Below are 20,835 nucleotides of genomic sequence, written 5' to 3' on the forward strand. Positions count from 1 at the left end.
AAAAAAAAAAAAAAAAAAAAAAAAAAAAAAAAAAAAAAGATCTCATTAAATAAAAATTATACCACATGCTATTCTGTAATAAGAAACAGACTATTAAAAAAAAAATTAATTACCAAGGAAAAGACGGTTGAAGGATAACTTGAAACCTAAAAGATGATAACTACTTGATTTGGCTAATGACTATTCCACATATTTTAGCACACGCATTTTATGAAATCAAATCAACAAGATCTTATCATAATTATGAAGTTTCAAAGCTTGCACCTCATTGCAGAACTAGTTATAGAGTCACCCACATTGACAAAAAGAAAAGTGTTGCTCAAATGTCATACAGACACAGACACCCACAATATAAGTTCAAGTGCTACTATATAAACCCTCTCAAGCCCACAATCACTACCTGTTAATAAGATTTCTATCTTTAAATTGCAAATACATGGGAAGAAAAATCTCATCAGAGAAGTTAATTATACCGTAGCTTGCAACTTCTGTGTCTCTGCAATTTGATCCTTGGATCGGGATGACAAATCTTCGCACTCTTTCTCCTGTATCAGTCCAAAAGAAATGATGTCAAGCATTCAACTCCTTTTCAAGTCAAGCATAATCAAACTCTGCCTACCATTCTATCAATAATACTAGAAAGAGATTGCATGTCGGCTCGCACAGAATGAACATCTGAAGCAGCTTCTTTGTATTTATGTAACTGACTTTGCATAGACCCCATTGCTTCTGGAAACGAAGAAACCAGTTCTCTAAATTCTGAGACAATTTTTTTCCTTCCTGAAGAAAAACAACCCATTCGAATGGAAAAAAACACTAAATCAATGTGGGTGGGCATGATATATTCTATGATCTGAGAAAAGCAATAAACACCATCCAACCTGGCTCTTTCAACACTTCAACCAGCTTGTTCTCAGTTGACATTTTTTCATCCTTACGTTTCTGAATCAGCATTTCCAGATCATTAATCTTAGTATCAGAGACAGTAGATGATCTTCTTAAAACATCAAGTATGTTACTTTTCACATTCAATTCCTTCTCCCTCCATATAATGTTATCCTTCTCAACCTGACGTTGGCAGAAAATGTGTTAGCATCAAAAAGAAAAATCACATAATAAATGACAGATTCAGGAATTAATGCAACTACCGACCAGTTTACAACCTGTAGTTTCTCAAATAAAGCCTGCTGCTCGTATACTTCTGATTTTAATTTTTCTATCTGATCTCTCAATAAAAGATATGACTGTGAAGCTGAAAGGCACTTCACGCTCTTCATAGTATTCTGTCAAAATAGTCAATAAAAATGTAAATTAGAACAAAAATGGTATATCCTTGTGACAAGAGTTTCAGGTTATATCATTAGAACATTTATAACTACAATTAGGAAACAGGTGACCAAAAAAACCGTGTTCAAGTAAGTTCCAACCCGGAAATCAGATAACTGTCGCAGCATTTTTAGTCGTCCTTCATGTAGACTGTTTAATTCCGCCAGGCGATCAACTGCTTGGTCCTGTAGTGCAGCATTTAACTAATGTCTTATTATTTCTCAAACAAAGAAAAGGAAGGGGAAAACCTATAGTCTAAATATGAAATCAAAACATGAAAACTGGGGGAGGGGGGCAATTACCTTCAACTCTTTGAGAGAAGACTCCATATCTCGAAGATCTTTTTGTTTATCTCTCACCTTACTACTGCTGGAATGTTTACCTGCTAGATTCAAAACAGGAAATCCAGCCTTTTTTGCCGCATCATGTTCTGCTCTAAGCTTAGTTAGCTTGGAATTGCTATCTTCCAGTTCAGCCACCGCACTCTCCAATTCCACTTCATAACAAAGAAAAAAAAATTAAAACACACAGAATATCCAGCAGATAACAAATAAAAAAATCTTCCCCTTCAGATCCCAACCCCTGTATAATGTGCATGCCATTCCCTTTTCTCCCCTGTTTTGTGATAGGAAACAAAATACTTCATTCCTCGAATGAAACTATAAGAAAGAAGAAAACCCGTGGCAAAGTCATGAAGTTCTACAAAAAACCCCAAATTGGAAATGAGGGATTTTTTTAATAAGAAACAGTAATTGTATCAATAAGAGATTATTACGAAAAGAATGAAACAAAAGACTCCAAGAGATGCAGAATGAGTCACTAAGACGTCACAAACACGATGGCACATTATTTTCTAAAAATCTAGGACACAATTATTGAAGTATATATTTTTTTAAAATTTACATAATTTTTATGCATTGGTCAAAAAATATACTTGATCTTATGCATCTATATGCTTAACAAAATGAGTTTCATGTATTTTTCTCTTAAAATTTTTTACTTTTTCTATATCAATCTTTGTGTCTATTTATTGCACCTATAAGTGTTTGACTTGATTCACTCTATACAACTAGCATTTAATATATGTCTATTGTGCTAACAAGTGACCAACATATGTCCAACAAGCAACAAACACGAATACATAACCCAAATTGAAGTGTCAGTACTTCCTAGATGACTATCGTATCTTCAACACTTCTACAACTAAGGTATCATGAGGTAAATCCTATTTTAGCAATTGATTATAAGACTCACGCTTGAAGATCAATTGAGGATAAAGGTGTAGAAGATAAATATTGCTTTGGATTATTGAAGAAAAGAAATAAAAGAACCTTTCAAGGAGTTTTGAGGACAAATGGAAGTTGATTCTTTTCACAGCCATCTTTTACTTTTTTATATCATACTTCACTTCATATTAACACCAATTAGGAAGGTTTCTTTCAGTAATTCCAACTGGAAAGCTGTTTTCTAATCTCAGTTTGCTTGGTTTCAGAGCACGCTACTCTTACCTCTGGTATTTCTATTCCATAATTTTCAACAAAGTTGTCTTATGAATAGATAATTTATTTACAACATAGAGATATGCTGAAAAAAACATGTTCCATTTCCCCTTACATGTTCAATAATACCCAAATGGTTATGATGATGCGTAAGAAGTGATCAAACCAAATGGCTTAAACTGCTAGGGGCACCAAGGTACCAACAAAAAAAAGCAAAAAAAACAGAATAATGTTTTTTTAATATAAAAGGTACAAATTCAATCACATGTATCTATCATGTGGCGTACATTTACAACAGCAAATGATAAATCATATGAAATGTCCAGAAGCTACCTTTTAAAACTTTTAGCTCAGCTTTAGTTTTTGCATCCAAGTCCCGGTGATTCTGCAATTCTTTAGCCAACACCTTCTGCTTAAACAAAAAATCCTTGACTCTCAACCTCATATTTCTTACTTCTTTAACCAAGTCACCAGATGTCCTATTCCTGAATGAATCTAACAAAACAACCAGTATGTATAGAGAACTAAGCAAGAAACTAAATGGAACAGAGAATGACAGCAGATACAGATTATCACATGAGCATTCACAGAGTCCTTCTATTCATACCATCTATTGGGAGCTCACTCAACAATGTGGCATGTAAACCATCCTTCAGATACCAGAGATTCTCAATTGACGCTTCTATATTTTGCTCGATGGTTTTGGTCTTCTCACAAGGTGATTCTGTTTCTTCTTCCATGTGCTTAATGGAACTATATGATGAGGAACTTTGAGTAGCACCTGTTTCTGCCAGCCGACTAAGAACAGCATCTTCAAAGCTAGACGAGGATCCATCTGGAAAGCCATTAAGAAATATTAAGCATTCATAAATAATAACTAGCAAAACCATAGACCAAGATACAAAATTGAGCAGAGATTCGTATCTGTTAAAAGAGACAAGAAACCAACAGAACATGCTGACCATCTTTGTTACTCAAACGTCTTATAATAATTTCAAGACCAGTTGACTAGATACAACGGGACTATAATAACAAGAGAATTGAAAAGCATACACCAACAAGCATGAAACTAATAAAAGCTTAGAACCTCACCCCAGCTCGTGCACTTCCCTATAGAGAGCCTCTTTCCTTTTGTGTGTGTGTGTATGTGTGTGTATGTGCGTGTATAGGAAACAATATTTCACAGATGATGTAAAATATCAGGATACTGGACACTATACATATAAATGTACTACTACAAAGAGAGTTATTAAAAAAAAGCTCCAATTAACCTTACAAAAAGCCTTGTATTTCTAGTTTCTTTCTATCCCTTTTTTTAGGCCTTTACAGCCTCTTCCTCATTCTTCACGACTGGCAGGCTGTTACTCATTAGTTTTGTCAGGAGGGGACCCTCTCATCCCCTGCCCGTAGGTTGTATTCTGAGTCTTTTAATATACCCACGTGTTCCCTATAAAAATTATAAAAATAAATAAAAAATAAATAAAAACCATTTTCCTCTTTCAAGTAAAACATTGGCCAGTTCACTAATCGCTTGAAAGGCATTTTGTTAAAAATCTAGGCAACCTCATGACAACCAAAATAATTTCATCAATGATCCATAACACTACTAATTTAAAGTTCCAGAATCACTAACTGGTAAAATGGTATTAAAAAAAATATAAAATAGAACATTGGAAACCTATACAAGATACCGGGAAAAAAGTATATATATGTCCAGATGAACAAATCATATAAGGATGAGAATAATCTGTCCAAATAAAGGATGAAAATCCTCACCTACAGCAGCTATTGATTGTTCACCATCCTGCTTGCTCCTCCACCTTCTCATGCAGACAGAAGACTTTTCCAATCCATTAACAAGCTGTTGCAAAATGAATAAACTACATTTCAAGAAATTCAAAAGATCACATGGCATGTCTAGAAGATGATCAGTGATAGATATAACAAGTACCTCCTCCCAACAGTTTTTAACTACAGCCACTGTCATGTCATATGGCTCTTGTTTCTCCTTCAAGTGAGCATATTTATTCTGAAGAGATTTGTACTCTACCTTCTGAACCTCTAATTTCTGTATGAGCTTCTGATTTTGGTATTGAAGAACAGCAACATCAAGCTGCAAAGGAAAGAGGGAAAATGTTCGGACCTAGTTTTGAATTTCTCAAATCAGAGAATGTTTGCAGAAACGACACAGACCTACACAAAACTTTTCGACAATGTTGTTTACCGAGCTATATTTTGGTGTAAATTGTCTAATATTTTTACTTCCTATAGTTATACCTCCCTCATTGCAAATTGGGAAGGTCTTTTGTAAACATCATGGATTATACATCCCTCTTGTAAATTTCACTCATCAATGAAATTGTCTCTTATAAGAAAAAAAAAAAAAAAAAAAAATAGTAACATGCACACAGATCATGAAAAAGACCAGCATAGCCTTTGGTGTTATCCATTCACTCAATGCAGACATTATGTTGAAGGGTTCCTTCCTTGATTCATAATTCAATAGCATGCCATTTTGCTATTGCTTTTTTTCTTTTCTACCGAAGGCAAATTAAGTTGGAAGAACTAATAAAAATCTAACTATATATTTATTATCCTTTTCCATCTGATGATGAAAGTTGACAAGTATAGACTCCTCTTAACAACAAATGAAACCATCGAGAGAATAAAGGCACAGATTATTAGAACATAACAACGTTTTGCAGGAGAAATAAGACTTTTGGTATGAGATGAAAATCCAGATAACAGCACTAATGACCGTGAACACTTGGAAAGCAAAGAATGCACCTAAAACCACCACTGATGAAACCCAGTTAAAATAATGAAAATATAGAAAGCACAAAATTACTGCAAAACAACTTTCACAGTTCAAAACTTCCAAACACAAAACAAAATAGACTTACAACAAGCTAAGGACACTGTTAGATATTTCAAAAACAGAAACAAAAAATTTATAAACTAAACAAAAACAAAACTTCCCCAGTATAAGAAAAATAGAATGCATTAGAACTCAAGACTCCGTTAAATATTCAAAAACTATATCCAATGTTGAAAATCTAAAACCAACAAAGTTGGAGAAATAAAACTTCAATAAAATTCAAACAAACCTCTTCCTTGTTTTTTCCTAAATTGCACACGGATGCCCAATAAAAGCATGCTAATACCTTATTGTCCAAAACTAAATATCTCACACGCATGTCAAGGGCATACAGAAATGTGGGGATATTTTTACATTCATGGGTATACAGACATTGCGGCATACTGGTAGTCTTCTAAGTATCCAGTTTTATGAAATTTTAGAAGCTATGAAGAGAGATCCACATGACGAATTCATGACAGGGAAAATTAGATATTTGTACAATACAATGTTTATAACAAAGATTTATAAAGAACGCTAATTACTGAATTATGTCAATTGAAAGAACTAACATTCTTCTAAATTACTTAATACATTGCAACATATGATTCAATTGGGAAAAAACATGCAATATTTTGAACTCTTTAATTATTCAATATGAACGCTAGGTCTCTTTTTCAAATCTCAAGCTACCTTAGAGAGAGTATTAAAAAGCAATTTGGATTTTCTTGTACTCCGTACACCACTAAAGATATGCACAAGTCATGAGTCAAGAATTAGAAATTCTCGTACATAGTAGCAGTCGTTCATGATCTTCTTCTCAGAAGATGCCTTTCCTCCAAATTCTAATAAGACCCGGCAGAAATTTAAATTGATTACACACTAGACTAGGCAGATATAAAGATTTATAAAGAATGCTAATTACCGAATTATGTCAATTGAAAGAACTAACATTCTTCTAGATTACTTAATACATTGCAACATATGATTCAATTGGGAGAAAACATGCAATATTTTGAACTCTTCAATTATTCAATATGAACGCTAGGTCTCTTTTCCAAATCTCAAGCTACCTTAGAGAGAGTATTAAGCAATTTGGATTCTTGTACTCCGTACACCACTAAAGATATGCACAAGTCATGAATAAAGAATTAGAAATTCTCGTACATGGTAGAAGTCGTTCATGGTCTTCTTCTCAGAAGATGACTTTCCTCCAAATTCTAACAAGACCAGACAGAAATTTAAATTGATTACACTAGACTCGGCAGATATAAAGTCCTGAGCCTGGGATTCGTAAAAGGAAGATGGCAAAATATAAAAAATGAAAATTCAATCTCTCTAGTCAATATGAGTTTAGAGAGAGAGAGAAAAAGCTAAACATGCAAAGATGTTCAATAACCGTAATAATCTAAAGTGAAACCGCTGGCCAGGGTAGACTTACAAAACCTAATATCGAAGCATAATAAGTTCGAATCAGTTAGAAACTAATTAACTGAACGACCATACCTTTTTGTCCTCAGAAATGGGCAAGAAGGGCGCTTTCTTGGCAGTAGCAGCGGCTGGGGATATGGTGCTGAAGTGACGCCGCTTTCTATCTGATTCGACGGTGCTCCCCATTCCCCCTAACACAGGCCACAAGAGCTTGCCACCAAGTCCACTCACATAACCTCTCTAAAGATTGATAAAGCGCCTGAAACCCTAATTCAGAGGACCACGCTTCTAGAAGAGTAATTACTGTTCACTACTCCAATCCAAATCCCCCTCGAGACAGTATATTCCTCCAGAAAATCCTAGAGCTAGAAAAGTATTTACACAGGAGGACCTGGCAGCCAAAACTCGGCTAATATGGCGTCTTTAAGCAACAAAAACCAATAAAAAAAAAAAAAAAATGATTGATTAAGCCGCTCAAACCCTAACTAGGCGAAAACCTGTAAATAAGAATGAAACTCCAAATCCCTCAGCTCGGAGAACGGCAAGATTTGACGGACTTCAGCTGGTTCTGATGCGGCCTCGCTCCCAGTTTGTGGTGGGCGTGTGCTCGGTCCATGTAAGGGGAAAATGCGGAGTCGTGTGCGTCTACTGGTCTGGCAGGGCCAAAATTCCAATGGCGTCGAAATTCTTTGAAGGATTGGGGGTATTTCTGGAAAGTGGAAATTCTATCTGCAACAGAAAACCACGAATTGGAATCTGTCGTCGGCATTGTTTTATACTCCTCAATATTTTACTCAAAATTGTGCTGTCCAGTATTTGTATTAATTATCTTGCCCTTCACAGAGTTTTTCAATCAAGATTCCATGTAATTTCAACTTTATTATCGAATTATATTTTTTAATCACTAATTTTGTATTTTTGTCTTTTTATCTGTATTGATATAAATATATTTTAAACTCGTAGCAGATTTATATAATTCAGTGACAATAGATCGCACACAAAATACAAACGAAGTCAAACTATAAAAATACTGATTTAGGCATAAACGATCAACCTGCTTCACCAATGTGGGTCTACATGACCCAATACACGATGGTTTTTATTGCTCTTCAAGCATCGCCTATTTTTTCTATCTAATTTGCTATCTGTCTGCGGAGTCATCGCGGCTTTAATAATACTATTAACTATCGCGACCCATCAAAGGTAGTGATATCTCAAGCCAAATTATATACAGAAAAAATTCCATTCTCACCTACACATAATACTAGGAGGATGAAAAATTGAAGCAAACAGAGCCGACGTCAATGCTATTACTCATCCTTATTTGTCGACTCGTGTTTTTTCTTTTGTCCAACTTCAACAAGTAATGTCAAAAGTGCCTCACACACCTGAGATGCATCTGCTTCGGAAGCGTCGTCATAGAGAGACGAATAAACCATCCAGGCATGATCTAGCTTGCGTTTTGGACGCACCACGGTGGATCCTGGGACTTCAGCATCACGGCAAGTTACAAGTCCATCACTCTTCTCGCGGTAGCGCATCTGCAGCAGCTGTGCGCAGGCTGCCATTGCAGCTCCCAGCGGTACCACTACAGGGAGTTTTGCAGCTTCAGCAGTAGAGAGTGGGGCTGGTAGTTCTGCATGAGCAACACGGGACAAGGTGGCCAAAACAGCAGGTGAAATGCTGGCTTCTGTGTGGAATGATACCACAGGGAGTTCTTCTGGCAACTGGTGCTGCATTAGAAATTTCTTCCTCCTATCATACGTTAAATCTTCGAGAGCTTGCATGTCGCCCTGCATAGAAAGCAAACAAATCATCGGACTTTTCTTCTGGTTCAAATTTCAAGCGGATCAAGTGCCGTTTTTGGAATCTAAGCTATACAAATCATCGTTAAAAACATAGATAAAAGAGGTCCCTGCCCTCTATTGCTGTCTGAAATTTCTTTATATTACTAGTCATGCTAGCAAACAGAAACGAGAAGCTACTGAAAAAAAAAACGAGAGACCAATTTGATAGCATATAAAGCCCATGACACACAGACAAACAAATAGCTAGCATATGCATGACCTGACAGGGAGGAAGTTTTTTTAAAAACATCAACTTGTAAGGTAAGTTGTAACTTCAACTCACAATAAATATAGGAAAGAATCTTGAAAAACAATTTACCTATGCATACCTTCATCACTTTACAAATCAAAATCTCCATAAGCTTCCGTACGTTCACATAGTCACCAAGCTGTCCTTCCCGCAAGATATCAGAGGCTATTGGACTACCGCCATATGGACTTTGAGCTAATGCCAAGCCGGCAACTTTTTCTCTCAAATCAGACCAATACAACGATAAGGCAGCTGCTGCATCTACTCCCCCTTTGCTGTGCCCAAGAATTAATACACGTTTTCCAGAACCCCAATATATTTCTTCAACATAGTCTTTGATCTCTCTTGCATTCCTCTCTACTGAAGCCTGATTATAGATTTTTCATTGTTTAGCATGATCGGAAGAGAAAATACAGAAAGGTTAGAACTTTGAAGCAAATCAAAATACCTCACTATGAATCTTGGCAATATGACAGGTCAGACCCATCTTTGAGAATTTCGTTTTTGTATCAACAAAATACAGTGGTCCATGGTTGCTGAAAAGCCCTACCAGTTACATGAATTAAAGCCGCAGAACCAGGTAAGTATGTTTCCAAGCAAACCACTAAAGCATCAAAAGCAAAATAAATGTTTAAAAAAGTGTTCCCTTACTGCATATTAAAATTGAATTACAACAAAGAAACCTGGGATTTAAAACTAGATCTGGCAAGTCCAATCAAAATTCAATTTTGACACTTCTATAATTAAACTTTGTTCCAGAACCTCAAACTTTTAAAGATTCAATCTTCCCACTTTTAATTCAACGTCATGAACAGTTCAAGTTTCGTGTTTCGTGTTTCTGAATCTAGGATTTGGTCACCTTGCCTTGATGACCAAAGGGAGGTATGAGATATAGTTCCTCATATGATAACATGACTACAAGTCGACAGATACTGTATTTGATCACTTAAAAAGAATCGAAGTTCATAACAGCTTTATTGCCTGTATATTTTCATTAACATAAGATTGCAACTTAGTTTGGCCAAATGATCGACAGATGCCCAATTCACATGCATTGTCAAATATTAACTAACAAAATTTACCTGGAACCAGCAAGTAAACCACTGAATTTGGTACTTTGTGAATACCATGCCTGACAGAAAGAAAAGTGAGGCCTCAATGTAAATTTATGCCAGATAACTAGTACAAAAGCAGCAGCAGCAGCAGCTATCACTCATAGTACCTGATATCTTCCAAAATTTCCATAAACCTATCAGTTCCATCTTCAACCGAAGGCATTCCAGATGCACTTTGAAGCCACCCTATATCATCTGCAGATCCGCGTACTGTCCTCAAAGCTCGATCAATAAGGCTGAATAAGATTGAGCATTACAAATGAAACAAACAAAACAAAGGAATTAAGTTATACGTATCAAACTAGACAAAAACTAGTCCACCCCTAAAATCCTCAATTGGTACATTTATTTCCGCTTAAATCGAAACAATACCCTTGAAAAATTGACATGCCACTCCGACCAGTGTTATTTGACAACTGGAGACCACCACTATGGCCAGATGGTTCTTCAATTCTGGACCTTGAAACTTCATTATATACAGGGGGAGCCGCAATTGCAGCTACAGCTGATTCAGAAATTATTGATTGTGTAGCACTAGAGATTTGATTTCCATTAGTTCTGGCTGTCGTTACTGCAGACTCTCTGGAAGAAAACGTCACTAATTCCTCTTCATGTAATGCAGAACTCCTAGGGTCTCTAAGCCCAGGGTCAACTGAGACCAAATCACCATAAAACTGTCACCAAATTAGTAACACACAAGAAAAATACTAATAAAGACAAATAAATCCAAGTAGCGAGAATGGATGGAAATGTAAACCAGTGGTTAATAAAAAAGTAAGACATAATATCATTCGCACTTCTAGACCCAGGCTTGGTTAAATTGAAAACATTATAATAAACAATGATAGAAAAGTAACGAGTAAAAGAAACTAGAAAAATATCCATGGAAGTAAACAAAAACAAAGAAAAGAATGAACCAGGCATGGAGAATTATTTTTAATAATAAAATAATTTTTAAAAAACAAAAAAAAGACACATGTACAACCAGGTTGTAGAAGGTTCTAAGAGGCAACAGAACAACCAACAACCAAATGAACAAAATTTGAAAAGGTTGTAAAAGTTTCAAACTAATGGAGTAATTTGTCATAGAAGACACGTGCAGAAGTAGGTAAATTCAAGAACGACATAAGATGAAGGTTGTTGAAGAGATGAAAACAATAAGAGAAACACAAAAGAAACGGAAAGATAAATACCAGAAGAATCAGAAAAACAGCCAGTAAAGTATGAAGTTGTTTGTGCCACATAAGAAGCAGCCTCGTTGAGAACCGATACAGAAGTAAATAGCTGAGGAATAAGGCCCTCAATCAGACTATCATTCTCTTCCTGAGAAAGAGAAATTGTTCAGAGGCTATATATATGAAAAAAAACAGTGAACCATGCAGGTAGTAAGTTCCAATAGCAGATAACACATCAGCCACCAAAAACTTAGTATCAGGTAACACAAAGAAAGACCGTATCCTACCATCAGCCAAAGAGAAGGATAAGCTTTTTATCATGTTTAAATACAAACAGTCATACGCACAAAACAAGCATTTCCTGCTTTACATTCGTACTTGTGGCACACAATTTTACGAAGGAAAAAACAAATACACCATCAGTAGAAGTAAAATATTTCACAAAGGAGTAAAAAAGATGCCAACAATGACTGAATTTCTCTTAAGACCTCTTGAAGAGGCATTATATGTTATTTAAACCACTTATGATGTTTCATAAATGAGAAGATAAGTTAATTTTTCAATGATTAATTTCTTGTGACGTTGATTTCGAGAAGGAATAATGATGCCAATGGTCTAAGGTAGATTTCCAAGTAACTAACTCATCCATCGATATAAATTCCACATTTCTTCATAGTTATCTTCATGTTTGGCCCCTGCTTTTAAGTTGTATAATTTTTTACGGGAAACCAACTTCCATCAAGAACGACGAAATAATCTTCTTCTTCCAGATTTCTGATTTCGATTATCTTCTCCCTGCAAGAGTCTCTGGTTATAAACCTTTCAAGACAGGCAGAAATAAAAATAAGAGCCTCTTGTTTTATAAGTTTCCAAAATGGTTCTAGCTTAATGAATGACATAATGTACAGGAAGCTTCGAATTGCAGTTTCCCATGATGATTGCTGCAATTTATATGGAACTTAACGCATTGTTTATGTATTGTCACAAAGTTTCTGTAGGAGCCTACTCGCAAATAGATACACTAGCAATGTAGTTCCAGTAAGTGAAACATTTCATAACATCGTTTGCTTCTTAACTTCGAAGTTTCAAACGCTCGAAAACTTCTAAATGAATTTAGAAATGCGAAGATTATAAACAATCCTAAATCTATCAACACTAAACTGCCATATCAATTGATAATTTCAAAACGGCAAAAATAAATACAGTAAGCTCCTATAAACTAAACGATCTGGTGCAGCTGACAGTATTTATGAGTTCACAAAATCTTAAACTTCTCGGGGGGATTAAAACCATAAAGATGGCGTAAATAGGAGGAAGCAAGAAAACCAGGACGATTCACGTAACGCATAACTTACCGCAGATGGATTGTCTGATTCCCCTCGTTTCGTATTCCCGCATTCCCTCATCCTTGAAAAGTGCGCCTTCGTGGTTGATTTGGGCTGAAGAAGTAAGACGGATGTAGAAATCCAAATAAGCTTTGCGAACAAACGAATTGAAATCCAGTGACGCAATGGAAAATCACGAATGGGGGTTGGATCGAGATTCGAGACTGCCGCGAGGCAAATGATTTACGCGGGAGGTAAGTCGTGTATTGGAGGGGCCTCCGCTGCTCTAAAAGATTTGGAGTCTGGAGAAGGAGAAATTATGAAGTGAAAATTGTAGGAAAAAGTAATATATTACATTTGAAATTGATTGGTTAATGGTCCTTTCGACATCTGTCCTCATTTGTTGGCGACTTTGTACTGTTTTTCCCTAAATTTTCAAATTAATATATATAAAGTGAATTAAAATTTGCACTTAGCTTCATCATTCACGATCCAACATAGTTTTCAAATTCAGAATGAACGTTTTTTAATCCAAAGCTAAACGCGTTTTCAGTTGCAGTAAAGTTAAAAAGAAGCGCATTTTGTTTTCCGTGGGTTTCTCCAGATCACAAAGCATCCGGCGCGGCGGGGGGCTACACAGCCATCAGAGGCTACGAATGAGAATGCCTTCGAAGGTAATGCCCGGTCCAAATGCCAACGCCAGTCCCCATTCTTCCCCGTCCTCCCTCTTCAGCTTCTCCCTCATCTTCTCAATCACATAGAAGATGGTGTTGCTGCTAACATTCCCATACTCCATCAATGCCTTTCTGCTGCATTCCAGCTTCTCGCTTTTCAACCTCAGAGTTCTCTCTAGTTTATTCAGAATTGCTGGGCCACCAGGATGGACTGCCCAGAACAACTCGTTAAAATCCACCAGTTTTCCCTTTCCCATCAGCTTTCTGCAGAAGCCCTCTATGTTGTCGTCTATTCTCTGGGGAAGGTCTCTGCCAAGTTTGAAATTTATACCCTCCTCAGAAAGCCTGCCGTCGATCACATAGTGGGTGTCTGGCAAGAATTGCTGGATGGCATAGTTCAGCTCCATGAAAGGAGACTCTTGCCCCGCCACAGGGTCTGCTCCAATGATCACAGCTGCAGCTCCATCTCCAAAAAGTGCCGCCCCAACGAGGTCATATGGGCGTGCATTGTTTGGGGGACGAAATCCGAGTATTGTAGTCTCAGACGTCGTCAACAAAATGCGACTTCCTGGGTTGTTTTCTGCTAGGTCTTTGGCAACCCTGAGGCCAGTGACACCACCATAACAGCCTAGAAAATACAGCATCACCCGACCAACATCGTTCTTCAAACCAAGCCGACTGGCAATGTAAAGATCCCCACCGGGCAAGCGGATTTCACTAGAAGAAACATAGACAATGTGGGTGATATCTTCAACAGGCCTCCCCCATTCCTTAATGCAGGCTTTGCTAGCTTCAGTGGCCATCTCAACAACTGCAGGGTTAGCAATTTCCAACCTCTGTCGAATGGTGGGTGAGCCCTCTGTTACGAGCTCGGGATACTTATCCAAGATCTCTTTGCACATGACAGTGTATCTCGTCTTCACAGTGGTCGTTTTGCCTGGGATGAGAATAAAGAGAGCTTAGCTGCATGCTTACGAAAATGATATTTGAAAAGCGGTTAAAGAGAATGCTTTTATCAATATATTCAATGCAACATGTTTACATAAACGCTCCAATTTTTCCTTCACAGTTGCATCGACGCATTTTGTATCACGAATGTAGCCCTCCACCAAGCATTCTTGAGGAACAAGTTGGCTAGGAAATGCCTTGCCTATTGCAAGGATGGCTGCCTTCCCAGGCGTTGGAGCGCGCCTTGCCCGTTCATGATGGAGCATAGCTGACCCCTCACAACTCGTTTTTGACATACTTGGGAGCTTAAACAAGAAGAGTATAGGGTGTGTGTAAAGACCTGAATGAATCAAATCAGAGAGTTGGGAGAACTTAAATGGGGCATTGCCCACTTTTTCTTGGAGAGAAGTTGGTGAGATGAACCATAAAACCAAATCCCAACTTACCATCCACACCCAATATGCATGACATCTAGCCCCCCACCCACACACACACTCCCAAGAACCGCAAACTCAGCCTCAAGAGAAACTTTCAATTGTTTGATGGACTCCCACCTCCACCGATTCATCCAGCCATTTTCATAACTGTCTTACCCCATCACTAATAGATATTATTCATTTTGACCCATTACGTATTGTCGTCAATCTCACAGTTTCAATTCTCGTATCTTCAACCGAAGTGGGATTTCACATCCATAAATAATCTTTATCCTTCTACACTCAGCACTAATATATATATATATATGTATGTATTATGTGTATTATGTGTGTTGCCATTTTCTTCCTTTCATCCTTCTTGTCTCCACCTTCTTGCTATTTTATTTATGATCTTTTTTTTCAATCCTAACCCTATTTTACTTTTCGTGTCATGAATAAAACATATATTTTCATGAAATTGATTGTTTCGAAACAAATTTATAAATAAATAGAAATTATAATGGAACATTATTTTTAAAAGGAGTATAGAAAAATGTAGCAAAAACGTCATTTTTGTGCTTGATAAAATGCCCATAATCGCATCTTGCATGGCTACATATGATCTGTTGACAGTTATCCATGTCCTCGATTGCCGCAATTCTTCTTTCCATTTCCATTTCCATTGCCCTCGTCCTTCTCCACGATTCTCTACAATTCTGTTATTATATATGTACCCATTTATATTCCACTTCCTTGTATCCACCTCCCTCGCCGATCTCACTCATTTATCTTCATAACAATGGCGAATAACCCTCTTAGAGTCCTCGTCACCGGTGCTGCTGGTATTATTACATTCTTTCAGTTTTTCATTTCTTTCAATTTAATGCAATACTTGGATATGCCTGGGTTGCGTGATAATGTAGCAAAGTCTTGATGCATCTCTCTGCTTCGCATCGCTGAATAGAATAATGTCTGTTTTTTCGCTGTCGATTTCGTTGGTTTGTTAAAAGAACGGAAGATTCGAATTCTTGTATTGGGAATCTGGACACCATCATGATTCTGCCTTGCATTGTTGACTAGTTTTAGTATGGCGTGGGTGGGTTGTGACCGCCGATTCCTTGCTTCTCTGCGAGTGATGCTCTCCTTCAAATTCTGGAGGGATAGTTGAGATTTGTGTTGATTGTTAGCAGAATTGTTTTTGGATCCTTTCGATTGATAGAAAAATGGAACAATTCGAACTGTTTCAGAAATTTGTTCTTGTTTCGTTTACCATCGCGTTTTTCTGGAAGCTCATAAGGCATATGTTGAGTTTTGTGAACATGGAGAAGGAACCAGTGAGAGTTCTAATCACTGGGGCCGCAGGCATGTTTAGCTCTTCTTCGGCTTTGCGTTATCTTCTGTTGTGTACAGCTATTATGGTTGATATTTCTTAGGGACTGTTCGTTATAGTTGCAGTTTGAAGTTTGATTCTTATAACTATCATTTTTATGAGTATTTTTGAATTTGCATACATATTTTCAAATATTCGAATTCGCTGATTGCTGCATTCATTTTGAAATCCTTACGCTGCACAGATTGATGTTGATCATGCCGGTTTTTTCTCTAGTTGTCTTATTTCTTCATTTCCATTTTCACTTGAATGCATACCCCAAGTATCTCAAGAATTTGAACTATGAAAGGAAATTTAGTATCTTATTCTCAGAAGTTTAGCAAGCAGTTCGCGTATTTGAGGAAAGCCAGTAATTCTATTTTCCCTTCGTCGAACAGGGCAAATTGGTTATGCAATTGTTCCAATGATTGCAAGAGGGGTCATGCTAGGCCCTGATCAGCCAGTAATTTTGCACATGCTTGATATTGAGCCTGCAGCTGAGGCTTTGAACGGTGTAAAAATGGAATTAATAGATGCAGCCTTTCCTCTTCTAAAGGGTATGTTTTTAGTAAAATCTTGTCTATCTTTGGGCAATAATCTTTTGTGGGTTTTTAACTTTGTGTACTATGCCCAAGCAGGTGTTGTTGCTACAACGGACGCTGTTGAAGCTTGTAAGGAGGTCAATATTGCAGTTATGGTTGGTGGTTTTCCTCGAAAGGAGGGCATGGAAAGGAAGGATGTGATGTCGAAAAATGTCTCCATTTACAAAGCACAGGCTTCAGCCTTGGAGAAGCATGCTGCTCCAGATTGCAAGGTGAGGAGCCTCCAAAATACAAGTTATATGTATTTTCTGAAAATATACAAATCCGGTATATCATCATATTTGGATATTTTTCCACCTTCATCACCCCTCCACCCCCAAGCTACAATTTAGTTCCTAGCGTTTGCCTACCTCATCTACGCCTCTTCCTCTTTTAACAATGCTCCCTCCCCCATTGCTCGACAACTTTGCTAACAAACGAGCTCTTATTGGCAATACTATAACATTGCTTTAGAGCTATAGTAGATTTCATTTCACTCCATTTTATTGAAGGAATTGCGTTAATTATACAGGTATTAGTGGTGGCCAACCCAGCCAACACAAATGCTCTCATCTTGAAGGAGTTTGCACCTTCTATCCCCGAGAAGAACATCACATGTCTTACACGATTGGATCATAACCGAGCATTAGGCCAAATCTCTGAGAGGCTAAAGGTGCAAGTTAGTGATGTGTCGAATGTCATTATCTGGGGCAATCACTCTTCTACACAGTACCCAGATGTCAATCATGCAAAAGTCACCACTAGCAGTGGAGAGAAACCAGTTCGAGAATTGGTTGCAGATGATCAATGGTAACATTACAACTTTGACCACATCTACATATCTTATAGAAGATGCTTGCTCTTCTTTCCTTTGAAAGAAGATTTACTTAAGTAGTTCGTCCAAAGCAGGGAGAAAAGCTTAAAAAAAGTGAGATGTTTTCTGCTCTTAACTTTCAATGGCTGATTAATTTTGAAGGTTGAATACCGAGTTTATTAGCACCGTACAGCAGCGTGGTGCTGCCATTATAAAGGCTCGAAAACTTTCTAGTGCACTGTCTGCTGCCAGTGCTGCTTGTGATCATATAAACAACTGGGTTCTGGGGACCCCCAAGGTTCGTCCTTAAAATAGCATTTGATCATGGATGTTTTTTTTTTTTTTTTTTTAAATTAACCTTTTGGCTGACATTTATCTGCTTCGTTGCATCCTTCGTTTAGGGAACTTGGGTTTCCATGGGAGTGTACTCCGATGGTTCCTACGGTATAGAACGTGGTCTTATCTACTCCTTTCCAGTCACATGTGAGAAGGGAGAATGGTCAATCGTCCAGGGTAAGCTTCTTTCTTTCTGGGCAAGGGTCGAGGAAATTAATGACTGGATATTTATTCGTTCATTTAACATGGAACATGAAGGATAAAAGTTAGATGGAACTGTGTATTATGATTAAAGGGTTTCTATTACAACTGCAGGGCTGAAGATTAATGAATTTTCAAGAGCGAAGATGGATGCAACAGCAAAAGAGCTGATTGAGGAGAAGGCTCTGGCTTATTCATGCCTTGGTTGATGTGGTGTTTGTTTATGCTATTTGAGGCGTGGTTTAGCTTCTTCAAGAAGTCGTTTAGTTATATATTCATTTGGCTTCCTTTCTTCAATAAGTTCTGGAAATCGTACAGAAAATTATGGGCAGTGTTCATTATTTGATGCGATCTGAAGTTTGGGTGTGTTGTTGTTATAGGAGGATCCCAGGACTGCAAACGCTCACCCTACCTAATCTACTCCACTACAGAGTACTTTGCTTCCTCAATTGTATTCACTTTGATTGAATTTACTTTCTTAATCTCATTGCCGACATCATACCCCTACCTTTTGGTTGACCTTTAAGTACATAATTTAAACTTACGAGTACATAATTAAATAAATCAAATTTATGATAATATCAAATATAATTTTTTTAAAAAATACAAACAAGTTAATTATTTAACAGAAAAGGGAAGCATAAAGACCCTTTCAGCTTCCGCTCGCTCTCACGTCCTCAATATTTTCTTCTCTCGCCCTCTCCTCCTCTCTTTCAGCAGCTCAGTTTCGCCGCCGCATCTTTCCGGTTCAGTGCTGCCGGGTTTGCCCTAATTTCCTTTTTCTCACTGCTGAATTTTCAATCTCTATCCATGTCTTCTCTCCCACTTGAATAACTCAAATTAGGACTTGTCTAAATTAAGAATGGAGGCGTTGTTTTGATTTTTTTCGTTTGTTTTAATGCAACTGCACGATAGAATTGACACTTCTCGAACTGCGTTTTGATATCTCTTCGGTATATACCGAAAACTCCTCGTTCACGCGACCGTCAATTTTCCAGCATTTCCTTTACTTATCTATTCTCATTTTAAGTAATCTACGGATTGCTCAATTCTCTTTTGATCCCTAGCTTATAGGAGTGATTTTGATTCAACCTTAATCATATTTATGTTTGTGGGATATAGTTAGAAGAAAACAACGATTATTTTTTGAAACATAAAAATGTTACGAATACCATCTCCAATGATACTTCGAATTTATTGGAAATAGGAGCCGTCTATATGGCTTGTACTTCATGTACTTGATTTGTAGATAGTCTATTAAGTAGAGGAATTAAAGGGACCTAAAAAATCATCCCTCATAGCCACTTTTATAGATAGTGTGGATATAGATTATAAATTTAGAGGAAAAACGATTTTCTCAATATAGCTATGGATACATTTTCTAAATATAGAAATTCTGCTGGAGAACGATGAAGAAGTGTGTCGGTAATTGGAAGCCCTCTTTTGATCACTAGAAGTCGATAATTCTTGTTTGTCTGTGTGAACATGACACGCTCTCTCCCTCTCAGTGACAACTTTCATTTCTTCATATTTGTTTTGGGAGTCTGAAAGATTCTCTCTGTATATTACATGTTTGGACGTTATTGACGATGTCTCAGAGTGAATTTTAGGTCGGAAAAAATGAATGAGACGATGAGACAATTTCAACAGAGCTTAATTGAGCTAGAAGCTGAAGCAGAGCGTCTCCTTGTAGCCCGCAACGAAGTAAGCTTAAAAATATTTGAAGTTTGGCAACTTGGCTTACAAGGTTACTTGTATTTCCTCCTCGCAATATACGCTCTTTGCCACTTAAATTGAAATTGCAGTGTCAAAATCTGTGTATCATTGAAATGAAACTGCTCTCTAACTTTGAGAGTTAAAAAAGGTAAAGTGACCACTGTTGTTTGGCGTTAAAATTTCAGTTGGTTGAAAACGATAGAGTGAGAAATGGGAATAGAGAAGCATTGACTGCTTTGAGGAGGCGAGCAAGGACAACAAAGTCTAGTGTTCCATCGCCTTTTGAGTCAATAATGAAGGAGGTGGGGGGTTCTGAATCGAGGCTATTAGTGAAGGAGATTTGCACTACCTGCGGGAATCACGATTCTAATGAGCGCACATGGATGATGTTCCCAGGAACTGATGTGTTCGCCAGGGTACCATTTCATGCTGCTCATACAATCTTGGAGACAGGTTATTGATGGGATTTTTTTTTCACGCTATTAATTTTATGTCATTTATTAGTGCACGACTCTTTAAGAGATAATATATTAGACTTCATTGAAACATATGCATTTCCGTGTTCATTTGTCTCCCTTTTAAAGAACTGAATAATCTCATGGAAGTTGCCTGTCCTTGTAATCTGTAGTGGCCAAAAGGCTTCTCTTAAGTTAGATGGGGACAGGGCAACAGGGTGGTACATTCCGTTTGTGGTTTTTGGTTTCTGCATGGAATTCCCTTGGGTTGGAAATCAAGATGGATTCCCCCCCCCCCCAAATATATAAATATTGAAGTGAATGTCTTTTTCATCAGGGTCAATCCTTGGATGAAAAAGTATTTTCATTTTTCAATTTGATGATTTGTTTTTATGAACAGTTATGAGAAGCGTTATGCATCACATTTTGAACTAACAAAGCTCCTCCCCATTTTTAAGTGCCATATGGTTGGACCATTAAGAAAGTTGAAGTACCCGCCC

The 20,835-nt window shown here is 37.3% G+C and overlaps 5 protein-coding genes across 10 annotated transcripts in view; 2 read left to right on the forward strand and 3 right to left on the reverse strand.

The window, feature by feature from the left end:
• LOC111479204 (E3 ubiquitin-protein ligase BRE1-like 1) overlaps positions 1-7,885 on the reverse strand; it is a 13,087-nt gene extending 5,202 nt beyond the window's left edge. Inside the window, exons 1-11 of one of the 3 annotated variants that reach the window (XM_023123756.1) lie at positions 7,189-7,878; positions 4,777-4,938; positions 4,602-4,686; positions 3,433-3,660; positions 3,159-3,320; positions 1,629-1,822; positions 1,428-1,511; positions 1,164-1,283; positions 882-1,068; positions 620-780; positions 474-545 (exon numbers count right to left, since the gene is read on the reverse strand). In XM_023123756.1, the coding sequence (XP_022979524.1) occupies positions 474-545; positions 620-780; positions 882-1,068; positions 1,164-1,283; positions 1,428-1,511; positions 1,629-1,822; positions 3,159-3,320; positions 3,433-3,660; positions 4,602-4,686; positions 4,777-4,938; positions 7,189-7,299 (1,566 nt within the window). In that variant the 5' untranslated portion in view covers positions 7,300-7,878. Of the gene's footprint in view, positions 1-473; positions 546-619; positions 781-881; positions 1,069-1,163; positions 1,284-1,427; positions 1,512-1,628; positions 1,823-3,158; positions 3,321-3,432; positions 3,661-4,601; positions 4,687-4,776; positions 4,939-7,188 lie in introns of all 3 variants that reach the window. The other 2 variants (XM_023123757.1, XM_023123758.1) reach the window with 2 other exon arrangements.
• A 242-nt stretch (positions 7,886-8,127) lies between these two features.
• Positions 8,128-13,233, reverse strand: LOC111479206. 2 transcript variants are annotated; one of them, XM_023123760.1, is made up of 8 exons: positions 12,856-13,233; positions 11,519-11,648; positions 10,698-10,999; positions 10,433-10,561; positions 10,293-10,342; positions 9,659-9,756; positions 9,290-9,577; positions 8,128-8,906 (listed from the first exon to the last, which is right to left on the reverse strand). In XM_023123760.1, the coding sequence occupies exons 2-8, from the start codon at positions 11,567-11,569 to the stop codon at positions 8,424-8,426; spliced, it is 1,401 nt and encodes a 466-aa protein (XP_022979528.1). In that variant the 5' UTR covers positions 11,570-11,648; positions 12,856-13,233; the 3' UTR covers positions 8,128-8,423. The 2 variants fall into 2 exon arrangements, with proteins under 2 accessions (XP_022979528.1, XP_022979527.1); XM_023123759.1 differs by having other exon boundaries at positions 10,698-10,977; positions 12,856-13,232.
• A 76-nt stretch (positions 13,234-13,309) lies between these two features.
• LOC111479207 (type III polyketide synthase A-like) lies at positions 13,310-15,689 on the reverse strand. The gene is made up of 2 exons (XM_023123761.1): positions 14,542-15,689; positions 13,310-14,436 (listed from the first exon to the last, which is right to left on the reverse strand). Exons 1-2 carry the CDS (start codon positions 14,894-14,896, stop codon positions 13,469-13,471), a joined length of 1,323 nt encoding a protein of 440 aa, XP_022979529.1. The 5' UTR covers positions 14,897-15,689; the 3' UTR covers positions 13,310-13,468.
• On the forward strand, positions 15,600-18,667 carry LOC111479208 (malate dehydrogenase-like). Of its 2 annotated transcripts, none has more exons than XM_023123764.1 (7): positions 15,600-15,705; positions 16,631-16,789; positions 16,871-17,046; positions 17,346-17,623; positions 17,790-17,925; positions 18,029-18,140; positions 18,279-18,667. In XM_023123764.1, exons 1-7 carry the CDS (start codon positions 15,663-15,665, stop codon positions 18,371-18,373), a joined length of 999 nt encoding a protein of 332 aa, XP_022979532.1. In that variant the 5' UTR covers positions 15,600-15,662; the 3' UTR covers positions 18,374-18,667. The 2 variants fall into 2 exon arrangements, with proteins under 2 accessions (XP_022979532.1, XP_022979531.1); XM_023123763.1 differs by lacking the exon at positions 15,600-15,705 and adding an exon at positions 16,024-16,225.
• A 127-nt stretch (positions 18,668-18,794) lies between these two features.
• The window catches only part of LOC111479212, a 2,920-nt gene continuing 879 nt past the window's right edge, over positions 18,795-20,835 (forward strand). Inside the window, exons 1-3 of one of the 2 annotated variants that reach the window (XM_023123768.1) lie at positions 18,795-18,952; positions 19,774-19,868; positions 20,066-20,333. In XM_023123768.1, coding sequence (XP_022979536.1) covers positions 19,785-19,868; positions 20,066-20,333 — 352 coding nt within the window. In that variant the 5' untranslated portion in view covers positions 18,795-18,952; positions 19,774-19,784. The remainder of the gene's footprint in view (positions 18,953-19,773; positions 19,869-20,065; positions 20,334-20,835) is intronic. The other variant, XM_023123769.1, reaches the window with a different exon arrangement.

Source organism: Cucurbita maxima, unplaced genomic scaffold (genome assembly GCF_002738345.1).
Source record: "Cucurbita maxima cultivar Rimu unplaced genomic scaffold, Cmax_1.0 Cma_Scf00005, whole genome shotgun sequence".
NCBI lineage: Eukaryota > Viridiplantae > Streptophyta > Magnoliopsida > Cucurbitales > Cucurbitaceae > Cucurbita > Cucurbita maxima.

Bases quoted from the DNA above. Each gene is read 5' to 3' on its own strand.
- LOC111479206 (XM_023123759.1), bottom strand. From the start codon at position 12,906: ATGAGGGAATGCGGGAATACGAAACGAGGGGAATCAGACAATCCATCT. The intron at 10,562-10,697 runs GTATTGTTTCGA...AATCTTATTCAG, and splicing joins GGCATGTCAATTTTTCAAGG to CCTTATTGATCGAGCTTTGA. The intron at 9,578-9,658 runs GTATTTTGATTT...ATCTATAATCAG, and splicing joins TTGCCAAGATTCATAGTGAG to GCTTCAGTAGAGAGGAATGC.
- LOC111479207 (XM_023123761.1), bottom strand. From the start codon at position 14,896: ATGGTAAGTTGGGATTTGGTTTTATGGTTCATCTCACCAACTTCTCTC. The intron at 14,437-14,541 runs GTAAACATGTTG...TTCTCATCCCAG, and splicing joins GGAAAAATTGGAGCGTTTAT to GCAAAACGACCACTGTGAAG.
- LOC111479208 (XM_023123763.1), top strand. From the start codon at position 16,087: ATGGAACAATTCGAACTGTTTCAGAAATTTGTTCTTGTTTCGTTTACC. The intron at 17,047-17,345 runs GTGAGGAGCCTC...TTAATTATACAG, and splicing joins ATGCTGCTCCAGATTGCAAG to GTATTAGTGGTGGCCAACCC. The intron at 17,926-18,028 runs GTTCGTCCTTAA...TCCTTCGTTTAG, and splicing joins GGGTTCTGGGGACCCCCAAG to GGAACTTGGGTTTCCATGGG.